The sequence below is a fragment of the Scyliorhinus torazame genome, chromosome X, assembly GCF_047496885.1.
Source record: "Scyliorhinus torazame isolate Kashiwa2021f chromosome X, sScyTor2.1, whole genome shotgun sequence".
Lineage (NCBI taxonomy): Eukaryota > Metazoa > Chordata > Chondrichthyes > Carcharhiniformes > Scyliorhinidae > Scyliorhinus > Scyliorhinus torazame.
Genome location: NC_092738.1, coordinates 26,411,728 through 26,436,528, shown reverse-complemented (window position 1 = coordinate 26,436,528; position 24,801 = coordinate 26,411,728). Strand labels below are relative to the sequence as shown.

Sequence of the window (24,801 nt, the reverse complement as noted above, 5' to 3'; positions counted from 1 at the left end):
GAGAGAGAGAGAGAGTTACAGGAGAGAGAGAGTTACAGGAGATAGAGAGAGTTACAGGAGAGAGAGAGAGTTACAGGAGATAGAGAGAGTTACAGGAGATAGAGAGAGTTACAGGAGAGAGAGAGAGTTACAGGAGAGAGAGAGTTACAGGAGATAGAGAGAGTTACAGGAGATAGAGAGAGTTACAGGAGAGAGAGAGAGTTACAGGAGAGAGAGAGTTACAGGAGAGAGAGAGTTACAGGAGAGAGAGAGAGTTACAGGAGAGAGAGAGAGTTACAAGAGATAGAGAGAGTTACAGGAGAGAGAGAGAGCTACAGGAGAGAGAGAGAGTTACAGGAGAGAGAGAGTTACAAGAGAGAAAGAGAGAGTTACAGGAGAGAGAGAGTTACAGGAGAGAGAGAGGGTTACAGGAGAGAGAGAGTTACAGGAGAGAGAGAGAGAGTTAAAGGAGAGAGAGAGAGAGAGAGAGTTACAGGAGAGAGAGAGAGTTACAGGAGAGAGAGAGTTACAAGAGAGAGAGTTACAGGAGAGAGAGAGTTACAGGAGAGAGAGAGAGAGAGTTACAGGAGAGAGAGAGAGTTACAGGAGAGAGAGAGTTACAGGAGAGAGAGAGAGTTACAGGAGAGAGAGAGAGTTACAGGAGATAGAGAGAGTTACAGGAGATAGAGAGAATTCCAGGAGATAGAGAGAGTTACAGGAGAGAGAGAGTTACAGGAGAGAGAGAGAGTTACAGGAGAGAGAGAGAGTTACAGGAGAGAGAGAGAGTTACAGGAGATAGAGAGAGTTACAGGAGAGAGAGAGTTACAGGAGAGAGAGAGAGTTACAGGAGAGAGAGATTTTCAGGAGACAGAGAGAGTTACAGGAGAGAGAGAGAGTTACAGGAGAGAGAGAGTTACAAGAGAGAGAGTTACAGGAGAGAGAGAGAGAGAGAGTTACAGGAGAGAGAGAGAGAGAGAGTTACAGGAGAGAGAGAGAGTTACAGGAGAGAGAGAGTTACAAGAGAGAGAGTTACAGGAGAGAGAGAGAGAGAGAGTTACAGGAGCGAGAGAGAGTTACAGGAGAGAGAGAGTGTTACAGGAGAGAGAGAGTTACAGGAGAGAGAGAGAGAGAGTTACAGGAGAGAGAGAGAGTTACAGGAGAGAGAGAGTTACAGGAGAGAGAGAGAGAGAGAGTTACAGGAGAGAGAGAGTTACAGGAGAGAGAGCGAGAGTTACAGGAGAGAGAGAGTTACAGGAGAGAGAGAGAGTTACAGGAGAGAGAGTTACAGGAGATAGATAGAGTTACAGGAGAGAGAAAGAGTTACCGGAGAGAGAGAGAGTTACAGGAGAGAGAGAGAGTCACAGGAGACAGAGAGAGTTACAGGAGAGAGAGAGTTACAGGAGATAGAGAGAGTTACAGGAGAGAGAGAGAGTTACAGGAGAGAGAGAGTTACAGGAGAGAGAGAGTTACAGGAGAGTGAGAGAGTTACAGGAGAGAGAGAGAGTTACAGGAGAGAGAGAGTTACAGGAGAGAGAGAGTTACAGGAGAGAGAGAGAGTTACAGGAGATAGAACATAGAACATAGAAAATACAGCACAGAACAGGCCCTTCGGCCCACGATGTTGTGCCGAACCTTTGTCCTAGATTAATCATAGATTATCATTGAATTTACAGTGCAGAAGGAGGCCATTCGACCCCCTGAGTCTGCACCGGCTCTTGGAAAGAGCACCCTACCCAAACTCAACACCTTCACCCAACACCAAGGGCAATTTGGACATTAAGGGCAATTTATCATTGGCCAATTCACCTAACCCGCACATCTTTGGATTGTGGGAGGAAACCGGAGCACCCGGAGGAAACCCACGCAGACACAGGGAGGACGTGCAGACTCCGCACAGACAGTGACCCAAGCCGGAATCGAACCTGGGACCCTGGAGCTGTGAAGCAATTGTGCTATCCACAATGCTACCGTGCTGCCCTTGAGAACAATTAAATCTACACTATATCATTTAACCGTAATCCATGTACCTATCCAATAGCTGCTTGAAGGTCCAGAGAGAGTTACAGGAGAGAGAGAGAGAGTTACAGGAGAGAGAGAGAGTTACAGGAGAGAGAGAGAGTTACAGGAGAGAGAGAGAGTTACAGGAGAGAGAGAGAGTTACAGGAGAGAGAGAGAGAGTTACAGGAGAGTGAGAGAGTTACAGGAGAGAGAGAGAGAGTTACAGGAGAGAGAGAGTTACAGGAGATAGAGAGAGTTACAGGAGAGAGAGAGAGTTACAGGAGATAGAGAGCGTTACAGGAGATAGAGAGAGTTACAGGAGAGAGAGAGAGTTACAGGAGAGAGAGAGTTACAGGAGATAGAGAGAGTTACAGGAGATAGAGAGAGTTACAGGAGAGAGAGAGAGTTACAGGAGAGAGAGAGTTACAGGAGAGAGAGAGTTACAGGAGAGAGAGAGAGAGTTACAGGAGAGAGAGAGAGAGAGTTACAGGAGAGAGAGAGAGTTACAGGAGAGAGAGAGTGTTACAGGAGAGAGAGAGTTACAGGAGATAGAGAGAGTTACAGGAGAGAGAGAGAGTTACAGGAGAGAGAGAGAGAGAGAGTTACAGGAGAGAGAGAGTTACAGGAGAGAGAGAGAGAGAGTTACAGGAGAGAGAGAGAGTTACAGGAGAGAGAGAGTTACAGGAGAGAGAGAGAGAGAGAGTTACAGGAGAGAGAGAGTTACAGGAGAGAGAGCGAGAGTTACAGGAGAGAGAGAGTTACAGGAGAGAGAGAGAGTTACAGGAGAGGGAGTTACAGGAGATAGATAGAGTTACAGGAGAGAGAAAGAGTTACCGGAGAGAGAGAGAGTTACAGGAGAGAGAGAGAGTTACAGGAGACAGAGAGAGTTGCAGGAGAGAGAGAGTTACAGGAGAGAGAGAGAGTTACAGGAGCGAGAGAGAGAGTTACAGGAGAGAGAGAGAGAGAGAGTTACAGGAGATAGAGAGAGTTACAGGAGAGAGAGAGAGTTACAGGAGAGAGAGAGAGAGTTACAGGAGAGAGAGTTACAGGAGAGAGAGAGAGTTACGGGAGAGAGAGTTACAGGAGATAGAGAGAGTTACAGGAGAGAGAGTTACAGGAGAGAGAGAGAGTTACAGGAGAGAGAGAGTTACAGGAGACAGAGAGAGTTACAGGAGAGAGAGAGAGTTACAGGAGAGAGAGAGAGAGTTACAGGAGAGAGAGTTACAGGAGATAGAGAGAGTTACAGGAGCGAGAGTTACAGGAGAGAGAGAGAGTTACAGGAGAGAGAGAGTTACAGGAGATAGAGAGAGTTACAGGAGATAGAGAGAGTTACAAGAGAGAGAGAGTTACAGGAGAGAGAGAGAGTTACAGGAGAGAGAGAGTTACAGGAGATAGAGAGAGTTACAGGAGATAGAGAGAGTTACAGGAGATAGAGAGAATTCCAGGAGATAGAGAGAGTTACAGGAGAGAGAGAGAGAGTTACAGGAGAGAGAGAGAGAGAGAGAGTTACAGGAGAGAGAGAGAGTTACAGGAGAGAGAGAGAGTTACAGGAGAGAGAGAGAGAGTTACAGGAGAGAGAGAGAGTTACAGGAGATAGAGAGAGTTACAGGAGAGAGAGAGACTTACAGGCGAGAGAGAGAGTTACAGGAGAGAGAGAGAGTTACAGGAGAGAGAGAGAGTTACAGGAGAGAGAGATTTACAGGAGACAGAGAGAGTTACAGGAGAGAGAGTTACTGGAGAGAGAGAGTTACAAGAGAGAGAGTTACAGGAGAGAGAGAGAGAGAGTTACAGGAGAGAGAGAGAGAGAGAGAGTTACAGGAGAGAGAGTTACAGGAGAGAGAGAGTTACAAGAGAGAGAGTTACAGGAGAGAGAGAGTTACAGGAGAGAGAGAGTTACAGGAGAGAGAGAGAGAGTTACAGGAGAGAGAGAGAGTTACAGGAGAGAGAGAGTTACAGGAGATAGAGAGAGTTACAGGAGAGAGAGAGAGTTACAGGAGAGAGAGAGAGAGAGTTACAGGAGAGAGAGAGTTACAGGAGAGAGAGAGTTACAGGAGAGAGAGAGAGTTACAGGAGAGAGAGAGTTACAGGAGAGAGAGAGAGAGAGTTACAGGAGAGAGAGAGTTACAGGAGAGAGAGCGAGAGTTACAGGAGAGAGAGTTACAGGAGAGAGAGAGAGTTACAGGAGATAGAGAGAGTTACAGGAGAGAGAAAGAGTTACCGGAGAGAGAGAGAGTTACAGGAGAGAGAGAGAGTTACAGGAGACAGAGAGAGTTACAGGAGAGAGAGAGAGTTACAGGAGAGAGAGAGAGTTACAGGAGCGAGAGAGAGAGTTACAGGAGAGAGAGAGAGAGAGTTACAGGAGAGAGAGAGAGTTACAGGAGAGAGAGAGAGAGTTACAGGAGAGAGAGAGAGTTACAGGAGATAGAGAGAGTTACAGGAGAGAGAGAGAGTTACAGGAGAGAGAGAGAGTTACAGGAGAGAGAGAGAGAGTTACAGGAGAGAGAGATTTACAGGAGACAGAGAGAGTTACAGGAGAGAGAGTTACTGGAGAGAGAGAGTTACAAGAGAGAGAGTTACAGGAGAGAGAGAGAGAGAGTTACAGGAGAGAGAGAGAGGAATGAGAGTTACAGGAGAGAGAGAGTTACAGGAGAGAGAGAGTTACAAGAGAGAGAGTTACAGGAGAGAGAGAGAGAGAGAGTTACAGGAGAGAGAGAGAGAGTTACAGGAGAGAGAGAGAGTTACAGGAGAGAGAGAGTTACAGGAGATAGAGAGAGTTACAGGAGAGAGAGAGAGTTACAGGAGAGAGAGAGAGAGAGTTACAGGAGAGAGAGAGTTACAGGAGAGAGAGAGAGAGAGAGTTACAGGAGAGAGACAGAGTTACAGGAGAGAGAGAGTTACAGGAGAGAGAGAGAGAGATTTACAGGAGAGAGAGAGTTACAGGAGAGAGAGCGAGAGTTACAGGAGAGAGAGAGTTACAGGAGAGAGAGAGAGTTACAGGAGAGAGAGTTACAGGAGATAGAGAGAGTTACAGGAGAGAGAAAGAGTTACCGGAGAGAGAGAGAGTTACAGGAGAGAGAGAGAGTTACAGGAGACAGAGAGAGTTACAGGAGAGAGAGAGAGTTACAGGAGAGAGAGAGAGTTACAGGAGCGAGAGAGAGAGTTACAGGAGAGAGAGAGAGAGTTACAGGAGATAGAGAGAGTTACAGGAGAGAGAGAGAGTTACAGGAGAGGAGAGAGTTACGGGAGAGAGAGTTACAGGAGATAGAGAGAGTTACAGGAGAGAGAGTTACAGGAGAGAGAGAGAGTCACAGGAGAGAGAGTTACAGGAGACAGAGAGAGTTACAGGAGAGAGAGAGAGTTACAGGAGAGAGAGAGAGTTACAGGAGAGAGAGTTACAGGAGATAGAGAGAGTTACAGGAGAGAGAGTTACAGGAGAGAGAGTTACAGGAGAGAGAGAGAGTTACAGGAGAGAGAGAGTTACAGGAGATAGAGAGAGTTACAGGAGATAGAGAGAGTTACAGGAGAGAGAGAGAGTTACACGAGATGGAGCGAGTTACAAGATTCTACCTGGACAGAGATCGGAAGGGGCAGAATTGGGGAGTAAAAAGATTAAATCTAAGAATTGGGGGGGGGGGGGCGGGGAGCGAGTCCGCGACATACAGGACAGAGAAAGTGTTGGACGAGAGGATTATTGAAAATGAATGGGGAATGGGAAATACAGATAGAAAGAGCGAATAGGAGATGGTTTGTTCCAGATGAACATGCCTCCTGGAGCTAGCTGCACTCTCTGTCCCCAAGCTTGAGTAACTGCAACTTTGCACACAATCCCTGGGAGGACACCAGTAACGGGCTGGCTAATGGTATTCCAACCTTTCCCAATGGATCCCGCACCCCCCTGTCTCCCATCTGGGTCCACACCAACCTACCTCGGTTGACGAGCTTGCCGAAGATGTTGGGGCTTTGTGAGGTTGGGCAGTTCCAGCGTCGGTTCCTGAATTGCCACTTGCACTCCCTGATCGCCGTTTGCAGTCCCCCAGTGAGACTGTGCAGTATTCCCGGATTCTGACGGATGAGTTTCCTCTGCTTCCGGCTCAGTAGCTGCAAAGTGGGATCCAATACCAACTGGACGTACTTGGTGTCAGTGAGGAAGTTCGAGGAAGAAGCAATGTTGACAATGCCCCTGAAACAAACGGTACACACACACACACACACACACACAGATTACAGGGTCACCACACAAGATGAGCAACCTGAAAAAAAAATGTACACACTTCTCAAATGTCAAAACTACACTCTGCACCTGTTTGCATGTTCCTGATGCAGACGATTATTTTTAAACAAGCTCATTATGATCTAGAGAGAGGGAAAAATAAACTTACCACCATCTCCCACTGTTATTTACTGCAAGCGTGTTTGACAGTGAGGTGAACGCCAAGAGCCACAAGGTTTTCAGTCCCAGGACTAATGTCATAATTCTGTGAGGCGGGAATTCTTGTGTTACAATGGGAAAAAAAGCATTGATAGAGAGAGAGAGAGATTTTGTTTCGTCCTCCTCTTCTCTCTCTCTCCCCCTCCCACCTCCTACCCCACCCACCCACTCTGATTTGAACAAACCCCTGAGGTTTTGAGGGGGACACACAGACAGTTTTGCCTGGAACTGGTAACCTGAGCGATTGGATCGGGGTCGCCTGCAAGCTGATCACAACGCACTTCCCTACACGGGGCTTTTCCCTGCCTCTTATAAATTTGTGGGGACTGGGGCTGGGTGGGTGAGAGGTGGGTGGGGGGGATAGTACTGGACATGCCTCCCAGTTTAGAGGAACAATTGGCGGGAAAGGCGACACATTCTTCCCCTATTGCCTGCGCGATTAGGCCTGAGAGATGTCCATCAATCTGTTCATCCAGCGCCCTGTGAGGTTAATGTCCATGTAAGAGCAATCCTATTGTTCAGCAACATTCAGGGACTGAGAAGGCAGCCACTGCTATGTAAACCCTGTGTTAGCAATCCCCTCCCCTCTAGTCACCATCTAGACAATATTCAGATAATATTTATACTTTAAATCTTATTTACAAATACCAAGGGGCACAGTGACAGTGGCAGGGGACAAGCTCCCTCGGGAATCTCATGCTGGTTTTCGCTTTCCGACCGTACAGACGACATTGCTCTCACATTAGTTGGGTCGGAGTCCCCAGAGTCCTGCCTTTCACCGACTCCTGACTCCTCTGTCGCGGCGAGTGGAGCTGGTTGAATAGCATCGTTTAGATTGTGCGAGGTGTCACAGGATTCTTGTCAGTCGCAGCTCTGGTTTGAGTACATGTTTGTGTGTGTTTTTTTAATGTGTGTGTGTGTACAGTGACAGACAGAGAGAGATCATTCCCCGCCCCCCCCCCCCCCCCCCATGATATCATGAGCAGAACGTGGCTGATTTAAACGCCCTGGATATATCTCATCAAGTTATTGCCACCGAAACTGCGCTGAAATTAACATTCCTCCTCCGTTTCGCCACACACACACTCGCACGCATTTGGGAACATGGGTCAACATTGTGTCCTGTAACAACTACCCTTGTTAACCCCCCACCCCAACAAGTTTGGGGTGGTTTGCAAATCCAGAACCTTGTCCCCTCTAAAAGTCACAACATCCCGTCCCGTCCTGGAAGCTATCCGCCAGCAAATAGACAGATACGTGACTTGAAGCTTCCATTCCCTGTCCCCGTTCGTGTAACGATCCCTGGTGGCTCCCTCGCTGCACGGAAGATTATTGCAAACTTTGAAACAACGTGCATTAGAATTGCCGACCACAGTGCTTACAGTTTGCAACACAACACCAGGATACATATTTCCAATCAAAAAAGGTGGCAAGAATGCTGAGCGAGTTTGCTTTATAGTGACAATAGATTTCTTTAAACTATATTACACCATCACCGTTTGCAATACATCTGTTTACTGTCAGGTTTTCAATACCCAGTTATTTAAAATGATACGCGGTTTGAACAATTGCCGAATGCTGGCCGAAGGATCAAGTTTGCGGTGTTCCTGTCCTGGGTCCTGATTATATTTGTCCTCCAGATGGCGCCCTCGGGCCGTCAAAGCAACCCAGGCCCTGTCTGTACCAAATTGGAGGCTGCCCTTTCCCAGGAGGGAATCGGAGAGAATTCTCCATGATTGGAATGTGCAAAATCTGAAGAGCTCTGTTTGCTTCACGGCCAAAGCAGAATCATTGCAGTAGCTGTCAAGTGACCGACATTGAAATTAAACCAGGAAATGCAAAGATTTACCTGCATAGTCTGTTAAATGTGATAAAAGCAAATTACTTGGATGCTGGAATCTGAAACAAACAGACAATACTGGACAATCTCAGCAGGTCTGACAGCCTCTGTGGAGAGAGAAGGGAGCGAACGTTTCGAGTCTGGGTGACTGGGTCACAGCTTGTGTTAAATGCGTCGCTGGCCTACTTGGAATGTTTATAAATATTGGGAATGATAATATTTGAAATCCACATGTTGCTCAATTAATGGGTCGGCGCCTTCCGAACTTGGAGCAAGCAGGAAGATTGGCAGAGTGATTAGGATGGAGGGTTAGAAGTTAGCTCAAAGGTGTTGCTGCCATATTTCCAGAATACAGTCTTGTGCACACAGAACCAGGTGCATTTATCTCTTAACAGATGTACCTGTTCGAACTCGAGACACTTATCCCACATGATGTGACAGCAAGTTAGCGAGAGAGATTGCATGAGCATTCAGAGGAAGCGATGTTGCTGTAGGTCCACTTTTCACGGTTTAAAATAGGCTCCACATGAATGGTTGCTATAACCTGTGTGTGTTTGTGTGTGTGAGAGTGTGTGTACAATACACATCCAGAAATCTTCTTTACATGATATGAGTAAACACAACTTTGCATCCCGCCAAGTGATAGATGAATCAACTTGATTCCATCTTCCTGAGGCTGTGGCCATTGTGTGCACCCACAAGGTGCGATGACTCGCCGAGGAGAACGTTCAAATGTCACATGGAGAAATTGCCACCCAGCCGTTTGCGAGGAGGGATCTGGCACCACGTGAGAATCTGAGAATGACAGAATTGTTACGGTGCATTCGGCCCATCATGTCTGCACCAGCCCTCCAAACGAGCATTATGGTTTAGTGCCATTTCCCTGTCTTTAACCAGATCATTGTTTCGATTCAAATAATCATCTAATTCCGTCCTGAATGCCACAATTAAACTTGCCTCCACCACACTTCCAGACAGTGAATTCCAGACACCAAACCACTCGCTGTGTGAAAAACGCCTTCATTCTCACTCTCCCCCTGAGCAGGGAGAGCTCGATACCTGGCTTGTACCTGTGGTGGTATCTAGAAACACAACACAATTCCACTTCAGCAAACTACCCCCTCTCTTGTTTATAATCCCCCTTTACCCCAAACTGCCCCCTGTCCTGTTTATAATCCCCCCTTTACCCCCAAACTACCCCCTGTCCTGTTTATAATCCCCCTTTACCAGAAACTACCCCCTGTCCTGTTTATAATCCCCTTTACACCAAACTCCCCCCTGTTCTGTTTATAATCCCCCATTACCCCAAACTCCCCCCTGTCCTGTTTATAATCCCCCCTTTACCCCAAACTACCCCCTCTCCTGTTTATAATCCCCCTTTACCCCAAACTGCCCCCTGTCCTGTTTATAATCCCCCCTTTACCCCCAAACTACCCCCTGTCCTGTTTATAATCCCCCTTTACCAGAAACTACCCCCTGTCCTGTTTATAATCCCCTTTACACCAAACTCCCCCCTGTCCTGTTTATAATCCACCCTTTACCCCCAAACTACCCCCTGTCCTGTTTATAATCCCCTTTACACTAAACTCCCCCCTGTCCTGTTTATAATCCCCCCTTTACCCCAAACTCCCCCCTGTCCTGTTTATAATCCCCCTTTAGCCCAAACTACCCCCTCTCCTGTTTATAATCCCCCCTTTACCCCAAACTACCTCCTGTCCTGTTTATAATCCCCCCTTTGTCCCAAACTCCCCCCTGTCCTGTTTATAATCCCCTTTACACCAAACTGCCCCTGTCCTGTTTATAATCCCCCCTTACCCCAAACTCCCCCCTGTCCTGTTTATAATCCCCTTTACACCAAACTGCCCCCTGTCCTGTTTATAATCCCCCCTTTACCCCAAACTACCTCCTGTCCTGTTTATAATCCCCCCTTACCCCAAACTCCCCCCTGTCCTGTTTATAATCCCCCCTTTACGCCAAACTCCCCCCTGTCCTGTTTATAATCCCCCCTTACCCCAAACTACCCCCTGTCCTGTTTATAATCCCCCCTTACCCCAAACTCCCCCCTGTCCTGTTTATAATCCCCCTTTACCCCAAACTCCCCCCTGTCCTGTTTATAATCCCCCCTTTACCCCAAACTATCCCCATCCTGTTGATAATCCCCCCTTACCCCAAACTCCCCCCGCCCTGTTTATAATCCCCCTTTACCCCAAACTCCCCCCTGTCCTGTTTATAATCCCCCTTCACCCCAAACTGCCTCCTGTCCTGTTTATAATCCCCCATTACCCCAAACTCACCCCTGCCCTGTTTATAATCCCCCCTTTACCCCAAACTACCTCCTGTCCTGTTTATAATCCCCCCTTTACAACCAAACTCCCCCCTGTCCTGTTTATAATCCCCCCTTACCCCAAACTCCCCCTGTCCTGTTTATAATCCCCCCTTTACCCCAATCTACCACCTGTCCTGTTTTTTTATCCCCCCTATACCCCAAACTCCCCCCTGTCCTGTTTATAAACCCCCCTTACCCCAAACATCCCCCTGTCCTGTTTATAATCCCCCCTTACCCCAAACTCCCCCGTCCTGTTTATAATCCCCCTTTACCCCAAACTCCCCCCTATCCTGTTTATAATCCCCCCTTTACCCCAAACTCCCCCCTGTCCTGTTTATAATCCCGACTTTACCCCAAACTACCCCCTGTCCTGTTTATAATCCCCCCTTTACCCAAAACGCTCCCCGTCCTGTTTATAATCCCCCCTTTACCCCAAACTGCCCCCTGTCCTGTTTATAATCCCCCTTTACCCCAAACTGCCCCCTGTCCTGTTTATAATCCCCCTTTACCCCAAACTCCCCCCTGTCCTGTTTATACTCCCCCTTTACCCCAAACTCCCCCCTGTCCTGTTTATAATCCCCCCTTTACCCCAAACTACCCCCTGTCCTGTTAATAATCCCCCCTTTACCCCAAATTTCCCCCTGTCCTGTTGATAATCCCCCCTTATCCCAAACTCACCCCTGTCCTGTTTATAATCCCCCCTTACCCCAAACTCACCCCTGTCCTGTTTATAATCCCCCCTTACCCCAAACTCACCCCTGTCCTGTTTATAATCCCCCTTTACCAGAAACTACCCCCTGTCCTGTTTATAATCCCCCCTTACCCCAAACTCCCCCTGTCCTGTTTATAATCCCCCTTTACCAGAAACTACCCCCTGTCCTGTTTATAATCCCCCCTTACCCCAAACGCCCCCCTGTCCTGTTTATAATTCTCCCTTAGCCCAAACGCCCCCCTGTCCTGTTTATAATCCTCCCTTAGCCCAAACCCACCCCTGTCCTGTTTATTCTTTGGTCGAATTGGGGCAGTGCAAATTTCTGAAGCCTGCCCCCAGATTGGTGGATTCCATGTCCAATCTGAGCAGGAATGTACTCTTGACCAATAGTTGCTTCCTCCCAGACAACTCATCCTGGAGATATTGTTCCCCCGGACTCTGCTTTACCTGCCTCCTTCCCAAGCAGAGTTGTTGAATCCTCAGTCGCACCTTCGACGTTGTAGGAATGATTCAGGCCTTTTCCTGACTAAAATCAGTCATGTCCAGTGCCCGATCCACCCCGCCCTATCGACGTAACCCAACCCTGGACATCAAGAGGCAATTTAACATGCTCAATCCATCTAACTCATAGAATTTACAGTGCAGAAGGATGCCATTCGGCCCATCGAGTCTGCACCGGCTCTTGGAAAAAGCACCCTACCCAAGGTCAACACCTCCACCCTATCCCAATAACCCAGTAACCCCACCCAACACTAAGGGCAATTTTGGACACTAAGGTCAATTTATCATGGCCAATCCACCTAACCTGCACATCTTTGGACTGTGGGAGGAAACCGGAGCACCCGGAGGAAACCCACGCACACACGGGGCGAACGTGCAGACTCCGCACAGGTAGTGACCCAAGCCGGGAATCGAACCTGGGACCCTGGAGCTGTGAAGCAATTGTGCTAACCACTATGCTACCGTACTGCCCATCTGCACATCTTTAGACTGTGGGAGGAAACCGGAGCACCCGGAGGAAACCCACACAGACACGGGGAGAACGTGCAGACTCCGCACAGACAGTGACCCAAGCCGGGAATCGAACCTGGGACCCTGGCGCTGTGAGGCACCAGTGCTAGCCACTGTGCCACTCCGTCTATTTATTCCCCTGTTGATAACACATATCTAACCCTTTCTAGAGCAGTGTACAGTGAAAACAGTGTTACGTGTGTGGTCAGCAAAATATTGGAAAGGGTTCTGAGAGATCGGAGGCGCGATTCACCCAGCCTCGCGCCGGGCCGGAGAATTGCCGCCATTTGCCCAGGCGCGTTTACCGCGGCGCCGGTTGCGGGCCGCTTCTCCGGCCCGGATGGGTTGTGCGGAAACGGCAGAGTCCCGCCGGCGGCGTTCACCCCTGGTCGCTGCCGGCGGGAACTCTGCGCGAAGGGTCGGGGGGGGGGGGTGGGGGTGGCCTGTGGGGCCATTGACGATCGGCGGCCGGCCTCTCCCGCCCCCCCCCCCCCCCCCCGGGCCTACTTTGTTCCGCTTCCGGGCCCAGAACCCCCGCGCCATGTCGCATCGGGGCCGGACCGTTTGCAAGTCTACCGCGCATGCGTCGGTTGGCGCTTCGCCACTGCGCAAGCGCGGGTTGGCGCCGCCCCTAGTCCGCGCCAGCATGTAAGGCTGGAGAGGCGTGAACCACTCCAGCGCCGTGCTGGTCCCCTGTGGGGGCCAGAATCGGTCGTCCCCGCACCCGTTTCGTGCCATCGTGAAACGCGACGCCATTCACGTCGGCGCGAACACTTAGACTCCATTTCGGAGAATCGCGCCCAGGATTTATGATTATTTAGAAAAACATAGTTTGATTAAAGATAGTCAGCATGGCTTTGTGAGGGGCAGGTCATGCCTCACAAGCCTCATTGAATTCTTTGAGGATGTGACGAGACACATTGATGAAGGTCGGGCAGTGGATGTGGTGTATATGGGTTTCAGTAAGGCATTTGATAAGGTTCCCCATGGTAGGCTCATTCAGAAAGTTAGGGGGCATGGGATACAGGGAAATTTGGCTGTCTGGATACAGAATTGGCTGGCCGAAAGAAGACAGCAAGTGGTAGTGGATGGAAAGTATTCCGCCTGGAGGTCGGTGACCAGTGGTGTCCCGCAAGGATCTGTTCTGGGACCTCTGCTCTTTGTGGTTTTTATAAATGACTTGGATGAGGAAGTGGAAGGGTGGGTTAGTAAGTTTGCCGATGGCACGAAGGTTGGGGGAGTTGTAGATAGTGTTGAGGGTTGTTGCAGGTTACAACTGGACATTGACAGGATGCAGAGCTGGGCTGAGAAGTGGCAGATGGAGTTCAACCTAGATAAATGTGAAGTGATTCATTTTGGAAGGTCGAATTTGAATGCTGAATACAGGGTTAAAGGCAGGATTCTTGGAAGTGTGGAGGAACAGAGAGTTCTTGGGGTCCACGTACATAGATCCCTCAAAGTTGCCACCCAGGTTGATAGGGTTGTTAAGAAGGCGTATGGTGTGTTGGTTTTCATTAACAGGGGGATTGAGTTTAAGAGCCGCGAGGTTTTGCTGCAGCTTTATAAAACCCTAGTTAGACCACACTTGGAATATTGTGTCCAGTTCTGGTCGCCTCAATATAGGAAGGATGGACGTCCGGTGACTGCGGGCGGGAGGCAGCCGCATACTGGAGGGCTCCCACTCGGGAATAGGAATTTCGGAGTTTTAACGCCCGGTCCCAGGGGCAACGGAGGCTGAAAAATCAGTAAGAAGGCACAGGGAGGAGAAATGTCCAAGCTTGGGGAAAGAAACGGCCGTGAAAAAGGGGATTAATGAAAGTCCGCCGGTGAGTGGAAAAGTCAGCGCAGGAACTGTAAGGAAAGCGGAGGCTGGAGCACCGGGGAGGCCGCATCGCTCACAGCAGAAGAAATTACCAAAGTGATGGCTGTGGAACTTGAAAAACAGTTCACAAAGCACATGGAAGCGATGGAGGAGGAGATGGGGGCGGTATTGAAAGTGCTGGTGGAGGAGGCGATTGCCCCGGTGAGGGCGGCGGTATCAAGCGCAGCGGCGGAGGTGCGGGAGCAAGGTGAGACACTGAAGTGGAAGAGGCATTATCGCAGCACATCAACTCACCTCGATGGGGATGGAGTTGCGGAGGGTGATCGAGACCAACAAGGGTCCGCGAGCCAAAATGGAAGATCTGGAAAACAGATCCAGGCAGCAGAACCTGAGGATTGTGGGTCTGCCCGAAGGGGTGGAAGGCCCGAGGCCGACGGAGTATTTTGCCACGATGTTGGCGAAGCTATTGGGGGAGGGGGACGTTCCCTCCTGGTATGAACTGGATCAGGCTCATCGGTCGTGGAGGCCTATACCAAAGGCGAGTGAGCCGCCAAGAGTAGTAACTGTGTTTTCCGTAGGTACAGCGTGAAGGAGAAGGTCCTGTGCTGGGCAAAGCAGAAGCGGGTGGTGCAGTGGGCTGGAGCTGGTATAAGCATATATCAGGACTTTACAGTGGAGCTGGCGAGGAGGCGGGCTGCCTTCAGCCGGGTGAAGAAGGCACTGTACATCAGCAAGGTGCAGTGCGGCATAGTATACCCAGCTAAGTTGAGCGTGACCTACAAATCCAAGGACTTTTATTTTGGGACGGCGGAAGGGTTTACGAAGGCAGAAGGACTGTGGCAGAATTGAGAAATGGGGCTGAGAGCGGGTCGTGTACCGATGTAGCCTCATGTAACTTTATTTTCACACTGCGTGTTGGTGTATGTACTAAATGAGTCAACGCTGTATATTTGGACAAGGGAAGAGTTGGGACTCTCATTTGCAATGATGGTTCTTTGGGGCTTGGGTGTGTACGCTGGGGCTGTGGGCGAAAGGGGATTTCTTGGTTTTCCTGGGACCGGGCAAGGGGGAAGGAGACCCGGCCGGGGGCCTCCACGCTGGCCGGTTTAAGCCGGCCAGTGAACGGGAGTGAGGTGGGGGAGGGGCTGTGGCCATCGGATATGGCAGAACAGGTTTCGGTGAGTCGAGCCGGGGTGAAAAGTTGGGGGAAGGAGACGAGGTTGGGGGGAGGAGTTTACAAGAGGAAGTGGAGGGGAGGAGTCTGGGAGGTGTCTACAATTCATGGGTGTCATTCACGGTACTCTTTCGGGGATTGGATGGCGTGAATATTAGGGGGGGGTTGGGGGGTGGACTCTATATGTCAACGGTGACCAGGGGCGATTCCTGATTCCTTTTTCTTTTTTCCTTTTCTTTATTTTCCCACCTTGGGAGGGTTTGTTTTATTTGATGCTTATATTGTCAGGTGGGTCGTTGTTTGGGGGTTGGTTGGAGGATGGGATCGTTGTTGTTGTAGGGGGATCAACATTGTATTCGTTACCGTTTACTGTTTGTTGGTGCGGTGTAAATTCTGAAGAAAATGTGAAAATGGCGACTAAAAATATATATTTTTTAATTAGAGGAACGATGTAGATGCTTTGGAGAGGATACAGAGGAGATTTACCAGGATGCTGCCTGGACTGGAGGGCATGTCTTATGAAGAAAGGTTCAGGGAGCTAGGGCTTTTCTCACTGGAGTGAAGAAGACAGAGAGGTGCCTTGATAGACAAGGTGATGAGAGGCATGGATAGAGTGGATAGCCAGAGACTTTTCCCCAGGGTGAAAATGGCTGTCACGAGGGGACAGAGTTTTAAGGTGATTGGAGGAAGGTATAGGGGAGATGTCAGAGGTTCTTTACACAGAGAGTGGTGGGTGTGTGGAATGCACTGTCAGCAGAGGTGGTGGAGTCAGAGTCATTAGGGACATTTAAGTGACTCTTAGACAGGCACATGGACAGCAGTAAATTGAAGGGGTGTCGGTTGACCTTAGATTAGGATAAATGATCGGCACAGCATCGTGGGCCGAAGGGCCTGTACTGTGCTGTACTGTTCTATGGTCAATGTTCTATGTCTACACTGCCATGTTGGTAATATGTGTTTACAATTCATTAACAATTGCAAAGTTGGGCAGCAGTGTCGTTATGCCTCCTCGTTTAGGAATGTGTTAGCGATCTGCCATCTTCAATGCAACTGAGCGATTGGCTGGGTCATTTCAGAGGGCAGAGTCATTGCTGTGAATCTGGAGTCACATGTAGGCCAGACCAGGCAAGGACGGCAGATTTCCTTCCCCACAGGACGAGCTGGGTTTTTACGAACAGCTCAAAGGTCATCATTCAAGCTTTAGCAAAAACATCCAGGTTTATTGAATCAAATTGAAATTCCCCAGTTTTAGGATTGAAACCAGTGTCTCTCCATCATTAGTCCAGTGACAGTAACTATTGCTGACAGCTGAAGGTGGTATACAGAGTGCACCTCACAAGGGCGAGGATGAGCCGGCTCTTTGAAGGGGTAGAAGATGTGTGTGAACGTTGCGGGGGGGAGGGGGGCCCGCAAACCACGTTCATATGTTTTGGTCCTGTCCAAAGCTGGAGGATTACTGGAAGGCGGTGTTTAGGGTAATCTCTAAAGTGGTGCACGTGAAACAGGACCCGGACCCTCGAGAGGCCATATTCGGGGTGTCGGACCAGCCGGGGTTGGAAACGGGCGCGGAGGCAGATGTTGTAGCCTTCGCCTCATTGATCGCCCGAAGGCGGATCCTGTTGGGATGGAGAGCAGCCTCTCCACCCTGTGCCCTGGCGTGGCGGGGGGACCTGCTGGAATTCTTGACTCTTGAAAAGGTCAAATTTGAACTGAGGGGAAGGACGGAGGGGTTCTACAATTCATGGGCGTTAATCATTATGCACTTTCGAGAATTGGATAACATCGAACATTAGGGGGTTGGGGGCTGGGAGGGTTGGGGGGAGGGGGGCTGTGTGTGTTAATGGTGACTGTGGGTGATTCCTGATTCCTTTTTGTCATTTGTTTGTGTGAACATGCGGGCCAATGTTTGGGGTCTGGTGGGAGGATGGGATCGTTGTTATTGATATGGGGACTGACATTACATTCGTTACTGATTATTGTTTATTGTTGGGCGTAAATCTGGGAGAAAATGTGAAAAAGGAGGAGAATAAAAAATATTTTTTTTAAAAACAGTAACTATTGCTACCTTACTCCTGATTTGTGAGTGGAAAGGTTTAGCAGTAATTAGTCTAAATTTTTAAATCCCATTCTTAAAGTTACAAAGCCAATGTGCAGATAGCACAGGGCAAGCACTTAACCCATCTCATTGCTTGCCCCAAAAAACAATTCGAGTTCCAATTTATTCCAATTCATGGTCTCACCCCCCGTGACTGTTGCTGATTCATCCATGTTTCGTGCTCTGTTTTGAGGGCTGGCTGCTGTCGCCTTACCGTCATGAGACAGGATTCCGTCTGCCTTTACTTTCTTCTGCCTGAAGAAAAAGGCCCATCTTCCAGACCATCTGCCTATTGATGGATTATTCTGTTCCTGAGGGGTTTGAGGGGGGGGACAAGTGCCCTGTGAAAAGACTGTGAGCCTTCATGCTCCGAGCCGGCTGGCATTCAGTTGAATTTCGGAAGGGCGGCACGGTGGCGCAGTGGTTAGCGCTGCTGCCTCACGGCGCCGAGGTCCCAGGTTCGATCCCGGCTCTGGGTCACTGTCCGTGTGGAGTTTGCACATTCTCCCTGTGGGTTATGCCCCCACAACACAAAGATGTGCAGGGTAGGCGGATTGGCCACACTAAATTGCCCCTTAATTGGAAAAAATGAATTGGGTACTCTAAATTTATTGTTTTTTAAAGTTGAATTTCGGAGCATTGCGGGCAAAAGGGGCTGGAGTTTGAAGCATTTATTGACTTTTTCTGAAGCTGAGGGATTTTTTTTGTATCAGTTATAACCTGAAAAGTCTCAACCTCGGTGTAGCCGTGCAAATAAAGGCATTTATCTTTCAATCCGCCTGGAGACTCCCTTCGTAATGTCTCAGCTCTGAAAGATCCAGGTTCAAATTAGATTGCCCCAAATAAAACCCATCTTAAACATTGCAGCCTGAGCATTTCAGCTCATGAGAATAGGATGGAATTTTTGCCTCTGAGCTTGTTACAGAGCGAGAAACCAGCGAGAAAGCGAAGTAATTTTCAATATTAGTCATGAATTCTGAAGAATTCCAGAGTTGAAAGAATAGAGAAAAAGTTGGACAAAACTCTGTATATTAAATATATACATTACTATGCAAATTGTATATTAAATATATACATTACCATGCAAACTGCACATTAAATATATACATTACCGTGCAAATTGTATATTAAATATGTACGTCACTGTGTAAATTGTATATTAAATATATACATTACGGTGCAAATTGTATATTAAATATATACATTACCATGCAAATTGTACATTAACTATATACATTACTATACAAATTGTATATTAAATATATACACTACGGTGTAAATTGTATATTAAATATATACATTACTATACAAATTGTATATTAAATATATACGTTACTGTGTAAATTGTATATTAAATATATACATTACGATGCAAATTGTATATTAAATATATACATTACCGTGCACATTTTACATTAACTATATACGTTACTATACAAATTGTATATTAAATATATACATTACTGTGCAAATTGCATATTAAATATATACATTACTATACAAATTGTATATTAAATATATACATTACCGTGCAAATTGTATATTAAATATATACATTACTGTGTGCAAGTTGTATGTTAAATATGTACATTGCTGTGCAAATTGTATATTACATATATACATCACTGTGTGAAAATTGTTTATTAATATATACATTACTGTGCAAATTGTACATTAAGTATATACATTCCAGACCCCTCCATCAGGCAGAAGGTACAGAAGTCTGAAGACTCGCACATCCAGACATTGGAACAGCTTCTTCTCCACAGCTACTAGACTCCTCAACGACTCCCCCTCGGACTGATCTGTTCCCTGTAAGAGCACTATTCACAACGCCCTATGCTGCTCTTGCTCATGTATTTGCTTTGTTTGGCCCCTTGTTCCGCACTGTAACCAATCACTGTTTTGTCGGCGTACGACTTGTCAATGTTCTCTGTTGATTATTCTTCTGTCTACTATGTACGTACTGTGTACGTTACTCGGCCAAAAAAAAACTTTTCACTGTACTTCGGTACATGTGACAATAAATCAAATCAAATCAAATACATTGCTGAGAAAATTGTATATCAAATATATACATTACCTGTGCAAATTGTATATCAAATATATATATCACTGAACAAATTGTATATCAAATATATACATTACCTGTGCAAATTGTATATCAAATATATATATCACTGAACAAATTGTATATCAAATATATACATTGCTGAGAAAATTGTGTATATATATATATACATTACTGTGCAAATTGTATATCAAGTATATACATTGCTGAGAAAATTGTATATTTGATATGTGGTATCTCTTAATCAGTGCCTCCTATCTATGGAATATGTCAGTCTATATTGGTCCAAATGGCTGTTTGTCCTTGACATGTTTTGGAACCTATTAATATAATGGGAGAGAGATTTGACAAGTCTCTGGCCGCATTCACTTCGCCTTCACTCCGGGTCACACTCTGCTCTAGCAGAGAGACCCTTGCCTCAACACTCTCTCTGCTTCCTGCCAGCAGCGAATCGCTTTACCCTCCGCCCTTTTCATCAATAAATCAGCGTTTTTTCTATATTCCATTCCCAATGCCCAGTTTCAGTTTTCCTTCATTTAGTGCCAGTTCGGGATCCCTTCTCCCGGCACCGAACCCCTTGTTCCGGCTCAGACACCCCCTCCACTCTGTAATTGTCCCATTGCCAGCTCCCTGGGAACAGGGCGAGCTTCCACTCTCTGTCCTCTAATTTTTATTTGTCTCCAAGTCATTTCCTCTTCACTCTCAGTCCGAGGCCACTCCGAGGTCTCCCTCACCCCCAGCAAGCCCCCTCATTGTCGGTTCAGAGTGAGGCAGGATCAGGCTGTGAGCAGTCGCTCAGTGGCTGTTTAACACTCAGCCAGGGTATCATCTCTTCCCTCACTCACTCACTCATTCTGTCACACTCACACACACTCACACACACACCTGCCTCGCTGCCGCACCAACCAAGTAAGTCTCCAGTCAACGCTCGCTACAAGATAGGCGCTCCTAGCTACTAGTCCATACCAGCTTTTGAATCCTGCAGACTCAGGACCTGAACGAAAGGCCATTTATCCCCCTGACCTGTTGGGCCAATTCCGAAGCTAAGTATAGGCCTTTTAGTGATAGGAATAGCCTAGAAAGTAGAGTTTATGCATGAGTAGTGATTTACTGTGTATAATAAATGTGCTTTGATTTGAATCTTACTAATTGATGTGTTGAGTTATTGATCATTACTTGAACTTGAACCTTGTGGCGGTATCATAAAGATACCTGGCGACTCTAGAGCAAAGGTTAAACAAAGAGCAAATTACGAATTAAGAGCCAACTAAAAGTTAGCAACAGAACCTTGTGGTGGTATCATTTGATACCTGGCGACTCTGAGCATTAGAATATAGATACCAAAAGAAAGGAGGGCAAATTCACTGATTGCCGTAGTTAGAGCAGAGCCACAGAAAAGGCAACAGTCCTCAACTCTATTATCCATCTGAGGTAAGCACACATTTGTGCTTCATTTTAATCTCTATCACTTTTGTCATCCAATAAACTTTGGATTTTTCTGCCCTCCTTTTCCCCTTCTTGGGAATATATCTTGACTCTAATTGAATGATCCTTTCTTTAAAGGTGTCGATGGTAGCCATGATGTGGAGATGCCAGCATTGGACTGGGGTGAGCACAGTAAGAAGTCTTACAACATCAGGTTAAAGCCCAACAAGTGTGTTTGGAATCACTAGCTTTCGGAGCGCAGCTCCTTCATCAGGTGAGTGACTTCCACCACCCCACACACACACACACACACATTACCTGCTAATCTTTGATTCCAATTTATCTGGCTCAGATCCATTCTTATCCTACTGAAATTGGCTTTTCCCCCAATTAATTATTCTTACTCTGATTGCTCCTATTCCTTTCCCATAGCCAACCTAAACCTTCTGATACAATGATGACTGTCCTCTAAATGTGACCTACTAACACTTGATATAGTTGGCCAACCTTGTTCCCAAGAACCATACGTTTTTATTTTGGAAATCGTTTTATTGGCTTTTGTCATATTTATAAACAGTTGCTGTGTATATACATTGCATTTTTCTTGCCTGCGCTAATTTACTTTATTTTACAGAGAGGTTTGTTTTGTCCTTCATTTAACTAGCTCTATGTACATTTTGTTGCCCTCTGGATTGGTCTATGATACCCCCCCTTCCCTCCCCCCCCCCCCCCCCCTGCCCCCTATTGGCTTCAGCACCCTACCTCTTCTCTTGTGGTTCCCCCACCTTCCTTCCGCGCCCACACACCACCCCTCACCCCTCGGGTTGCGTAGTCCTTTGCTCCCTCATCTTTTTTTAATCCCTGGCTTACTCCCCGTTGCTGGCCTTGAACAGGTTTTGGAACAGGCCGACGAACTGCCTCCAAGTATCCAGGAAGCCTTCCTCTGACCCTCGGGTGGCGTACTTAATCTTCTCCAGGTGGAGACATTCCGAGAGGTCAGCGAGCCAGTCTGCAGCTTTGGGCGGTGCTGCCGATCGCCAGCCGAGCAGGATTCTCCGGCGCGCGATTAGGGAAGCGAAAGCGAGGGCGTCGGCCCCCTTCCCCATGTGTCGCTCTGGCTGCTCTGATACGCCGAAGATTGCCACTATTGGGCATGGCTTCACCCTCACCCCCACAACCTTGGACATTGTCTCGGAGAAGGCTGTCCAGAACCCAGCAAGCTTGGGGCAGGCCCAGAACATGTGGGTGTGGTTGGCCGGGCCCCTCTGGTACCGCTCACATTTGTCCCCCACCTCCGGGAAGAACCTGCTCATTCGGGTCCTGGTCAGGTGCGCTCCGTGCACCACTTTGAGCTGCATTAGGCTTAGCCTTGCGCAGGAGGAGGTGGAGCTCACCCTGCTCAGTGCTTCGCTCCAGAGTTCCCACCCTACCTCTGTCCCCAGTTCGTCCTCCCATTTTTGTCTGGTCTCATCCAGTGGTGTTCAGGCTCTGTCCAGTAGCTGTCCGTATATTCTCCCACATAGCCCCCCCTTCTCGCTGCTTGTGCCTATCGGGTCCTCTAGTAGTGTGGTTTCTATTAAATATATTTTATTCAAGATTTTTTGGCCAAACATAACAGTACATAGTTTTTCTTTTAAACAACAATAAAGCAATATAAATAACCGTGGCAAGTTTTAAACAAGTAAATAAATAATATATAAACAGAAACAAAAACAAAACTAAATGGCAACTGCCTTGTCAAAAATAGTTACTCTCCAAAGATACAATCCAGCAGTCCAATATACATTACCTATAACAAATGTCTATACACGTACAATGACATCCCTAAGAGCCCGCCCGGATCCTCCCCCGCACCCCCCCCCCTTCCCCCCTGGGTTGCTGCTGTTGTTTTCCTTCTTTTTCATTCCCTCTATCGTTCTGTGAGGTAGTTGACGAACGGTTGCCACCGCCTGGTGAACCCTTGAGCCGAACCCCTTAATACGAACTTGATCCGTTCTAACTTTATAAACCCTGCCATGTCGTTTATCCAGGTCTCCACGCCCGGGGGTTTGGCTTCCTTCCACATAAGCAATATCCTGCGCGGGGCTACTAGGGACGCAAAGGCCAAGACATCAGCCTCTCTCGCCTCCTGCACTCCCGGCTCTTCTGCAACCCCGAATATAGCCAACCCCCAGCTTGGCTCGACCCGGACTCCCACCACCTTCGAAAGCACCTTCGCCACCCCCACCCAGAACCCCTGCAGTGCCGGGCATGACCAGAACATGTGGGTGTGATTCGCTGGGCTTCTCGAGCATCTCCCACACCTATCCCCTACCCCGAAAAATGTACTGAGCCTTGCTCCGGTCATATGCGCCCGGTGTAGAACCTTGAATTGTATCAGGCTTAGCCTGGCACACGAGGACGACAAGTTTACCCTATGTAGGGCATCAGCCCACAGCCCCTCCTCAATCTCCTCCCCCAGCTCTTCTTCCCATTTCCCTTTCAGCTTATGTACCATGATCCCCCCCTCGTCCCTCATTTCCCTATATATGTCCGACACCTTACCATCCCCCACCCATGTCTCTGAGATCACTCTATCCTGCACCTCCTGCGTCGGGAGCTGCGGGAATTCCCTCACCTGTTGCCTCGCAAAAGCCCTCAGTTGCATATACTGAAATGCATTCCCTTGGGGCAACCCATATTTTTCCATCAGCGCTCCCAGACTCGCAAACGTCCTATCTACGAACAGATCTCTCAATTGTACTACTCCTGCTCTTTGCCATGCTCCAAATCCCCCATCCATTCTCCCCAGAACAAACCTATGGTTATTTCTTATCGGGGACCGCACCGAGGCTCCCGTCCTTCCCCCATGCCGTCTCCACTGCCCCCAAATTTTTAATGTTGCCACCACCACCGGGCTTGTAGTATATTTCTTCGGTGAGAACGGCAATGGTGCCGTCACCATTGCTTGTAAGCTGGTCCCCTTGCAGGACGCCCTCTCCAGTCTCTTCCACGCCGCTCCCTCCCCTTCTCCCATCCATTTACACACCATTGAAATATTGGCGGCCCAGTAATAATCATTTAGGCTCGGTAGTGCCAACCCCCCCCTATCCCTACTACGCTGCAAGAACCCCCTCCTCACTCTCGGGGTCTTCCCGGCCCACACAAAACTCATAATGCTTTTCTCGATTCTCTTAAAAAAAGCCTTCGTGACCATCACCGGGAGGCACTGAAACACAAAGAGGAATCTCGGGAGAACCACCATTTTAACCGTCTGCACCCTACCCGCCAGTGACAGGGACACCATGTCCCATCTCTTGAAATCCTCCTCCATCTGTTCCACCAACCGTGTTAAATTAAGCCGGTGTAAGGTTCCCCAATTCTTGGCTATCTGGATCCCTAAGTACCGGAAGTCCCTTGTTACCTTCCTCAGCGGTAAATCCTCTATTTCCCTGCTCTGCTCCCCCGGATGCACCACAAACAACTCACTTTTCCCCATGTTCAATTTATACCCCGAAAAATCCCCAAACTCCCCAAGTATCCACATTATCTCTGGCATCCCCTCCACCGGGTCCGCCACATACAACAACAAATCATCCGCATACAGAGATACCCGGTGTTCTTCTCCCCCCCGAGTACTCCCCTCCACTTCCTGGAACCCCTCAGTGCTATGGCCAGGGGCTCAATCGCCAGTACAAACAGTAACGGAGACAGGGGACACCCCTGCCTCGTCCCTCTGTAAAGCCGGAAATAATCAGGCCCCCGTCCATTCGTAACCACACTCGCCATCGGTGCCCTATACAGCAACTGTACCCATCCAATATACCCATCTCCAAAGCCAAATCTCCTCAGCACCTCCCACAGATAATCCCACTCCACTCTATCAAATGCTTTCTCGGCATCCATCGCCACCACTATCTCCCCCTCCCCCTCTGGTAGG

General features: G+C 48.2%; 1 protein-coding gene across 1 annotated transcript in view; it reads right to left on the bottom strand.

The window, feature by feature from the left end:
• The window catches only part of LOC140405431 (protein Wnt-1-like), a 324,469-nt gene extending 317,955 nt beyond the window's left edge, over positions 1-6,514 (bottom strand). Inside the window, exons 1-2 of the mRNA XM_072493833.1 lie at positions 6,357-6,514; positions 5,904-6,157 (exon numbers count right to left, since the gene is read on the bottom strand). Of these exons, the coding sequence (XP_072349934.1) occupies positions 5,904-6,157; positions 6,357-6,448 (346 nt within the window). The 5' untranslated portion in view covers positions 6,449-6,514. The remainder of the gene's footprint in view (positions 1-5,903; positions 6,158-6,356) is intronic.
• Positions 6,515-24,801: the final 18,287 nt, after the last annotated feature.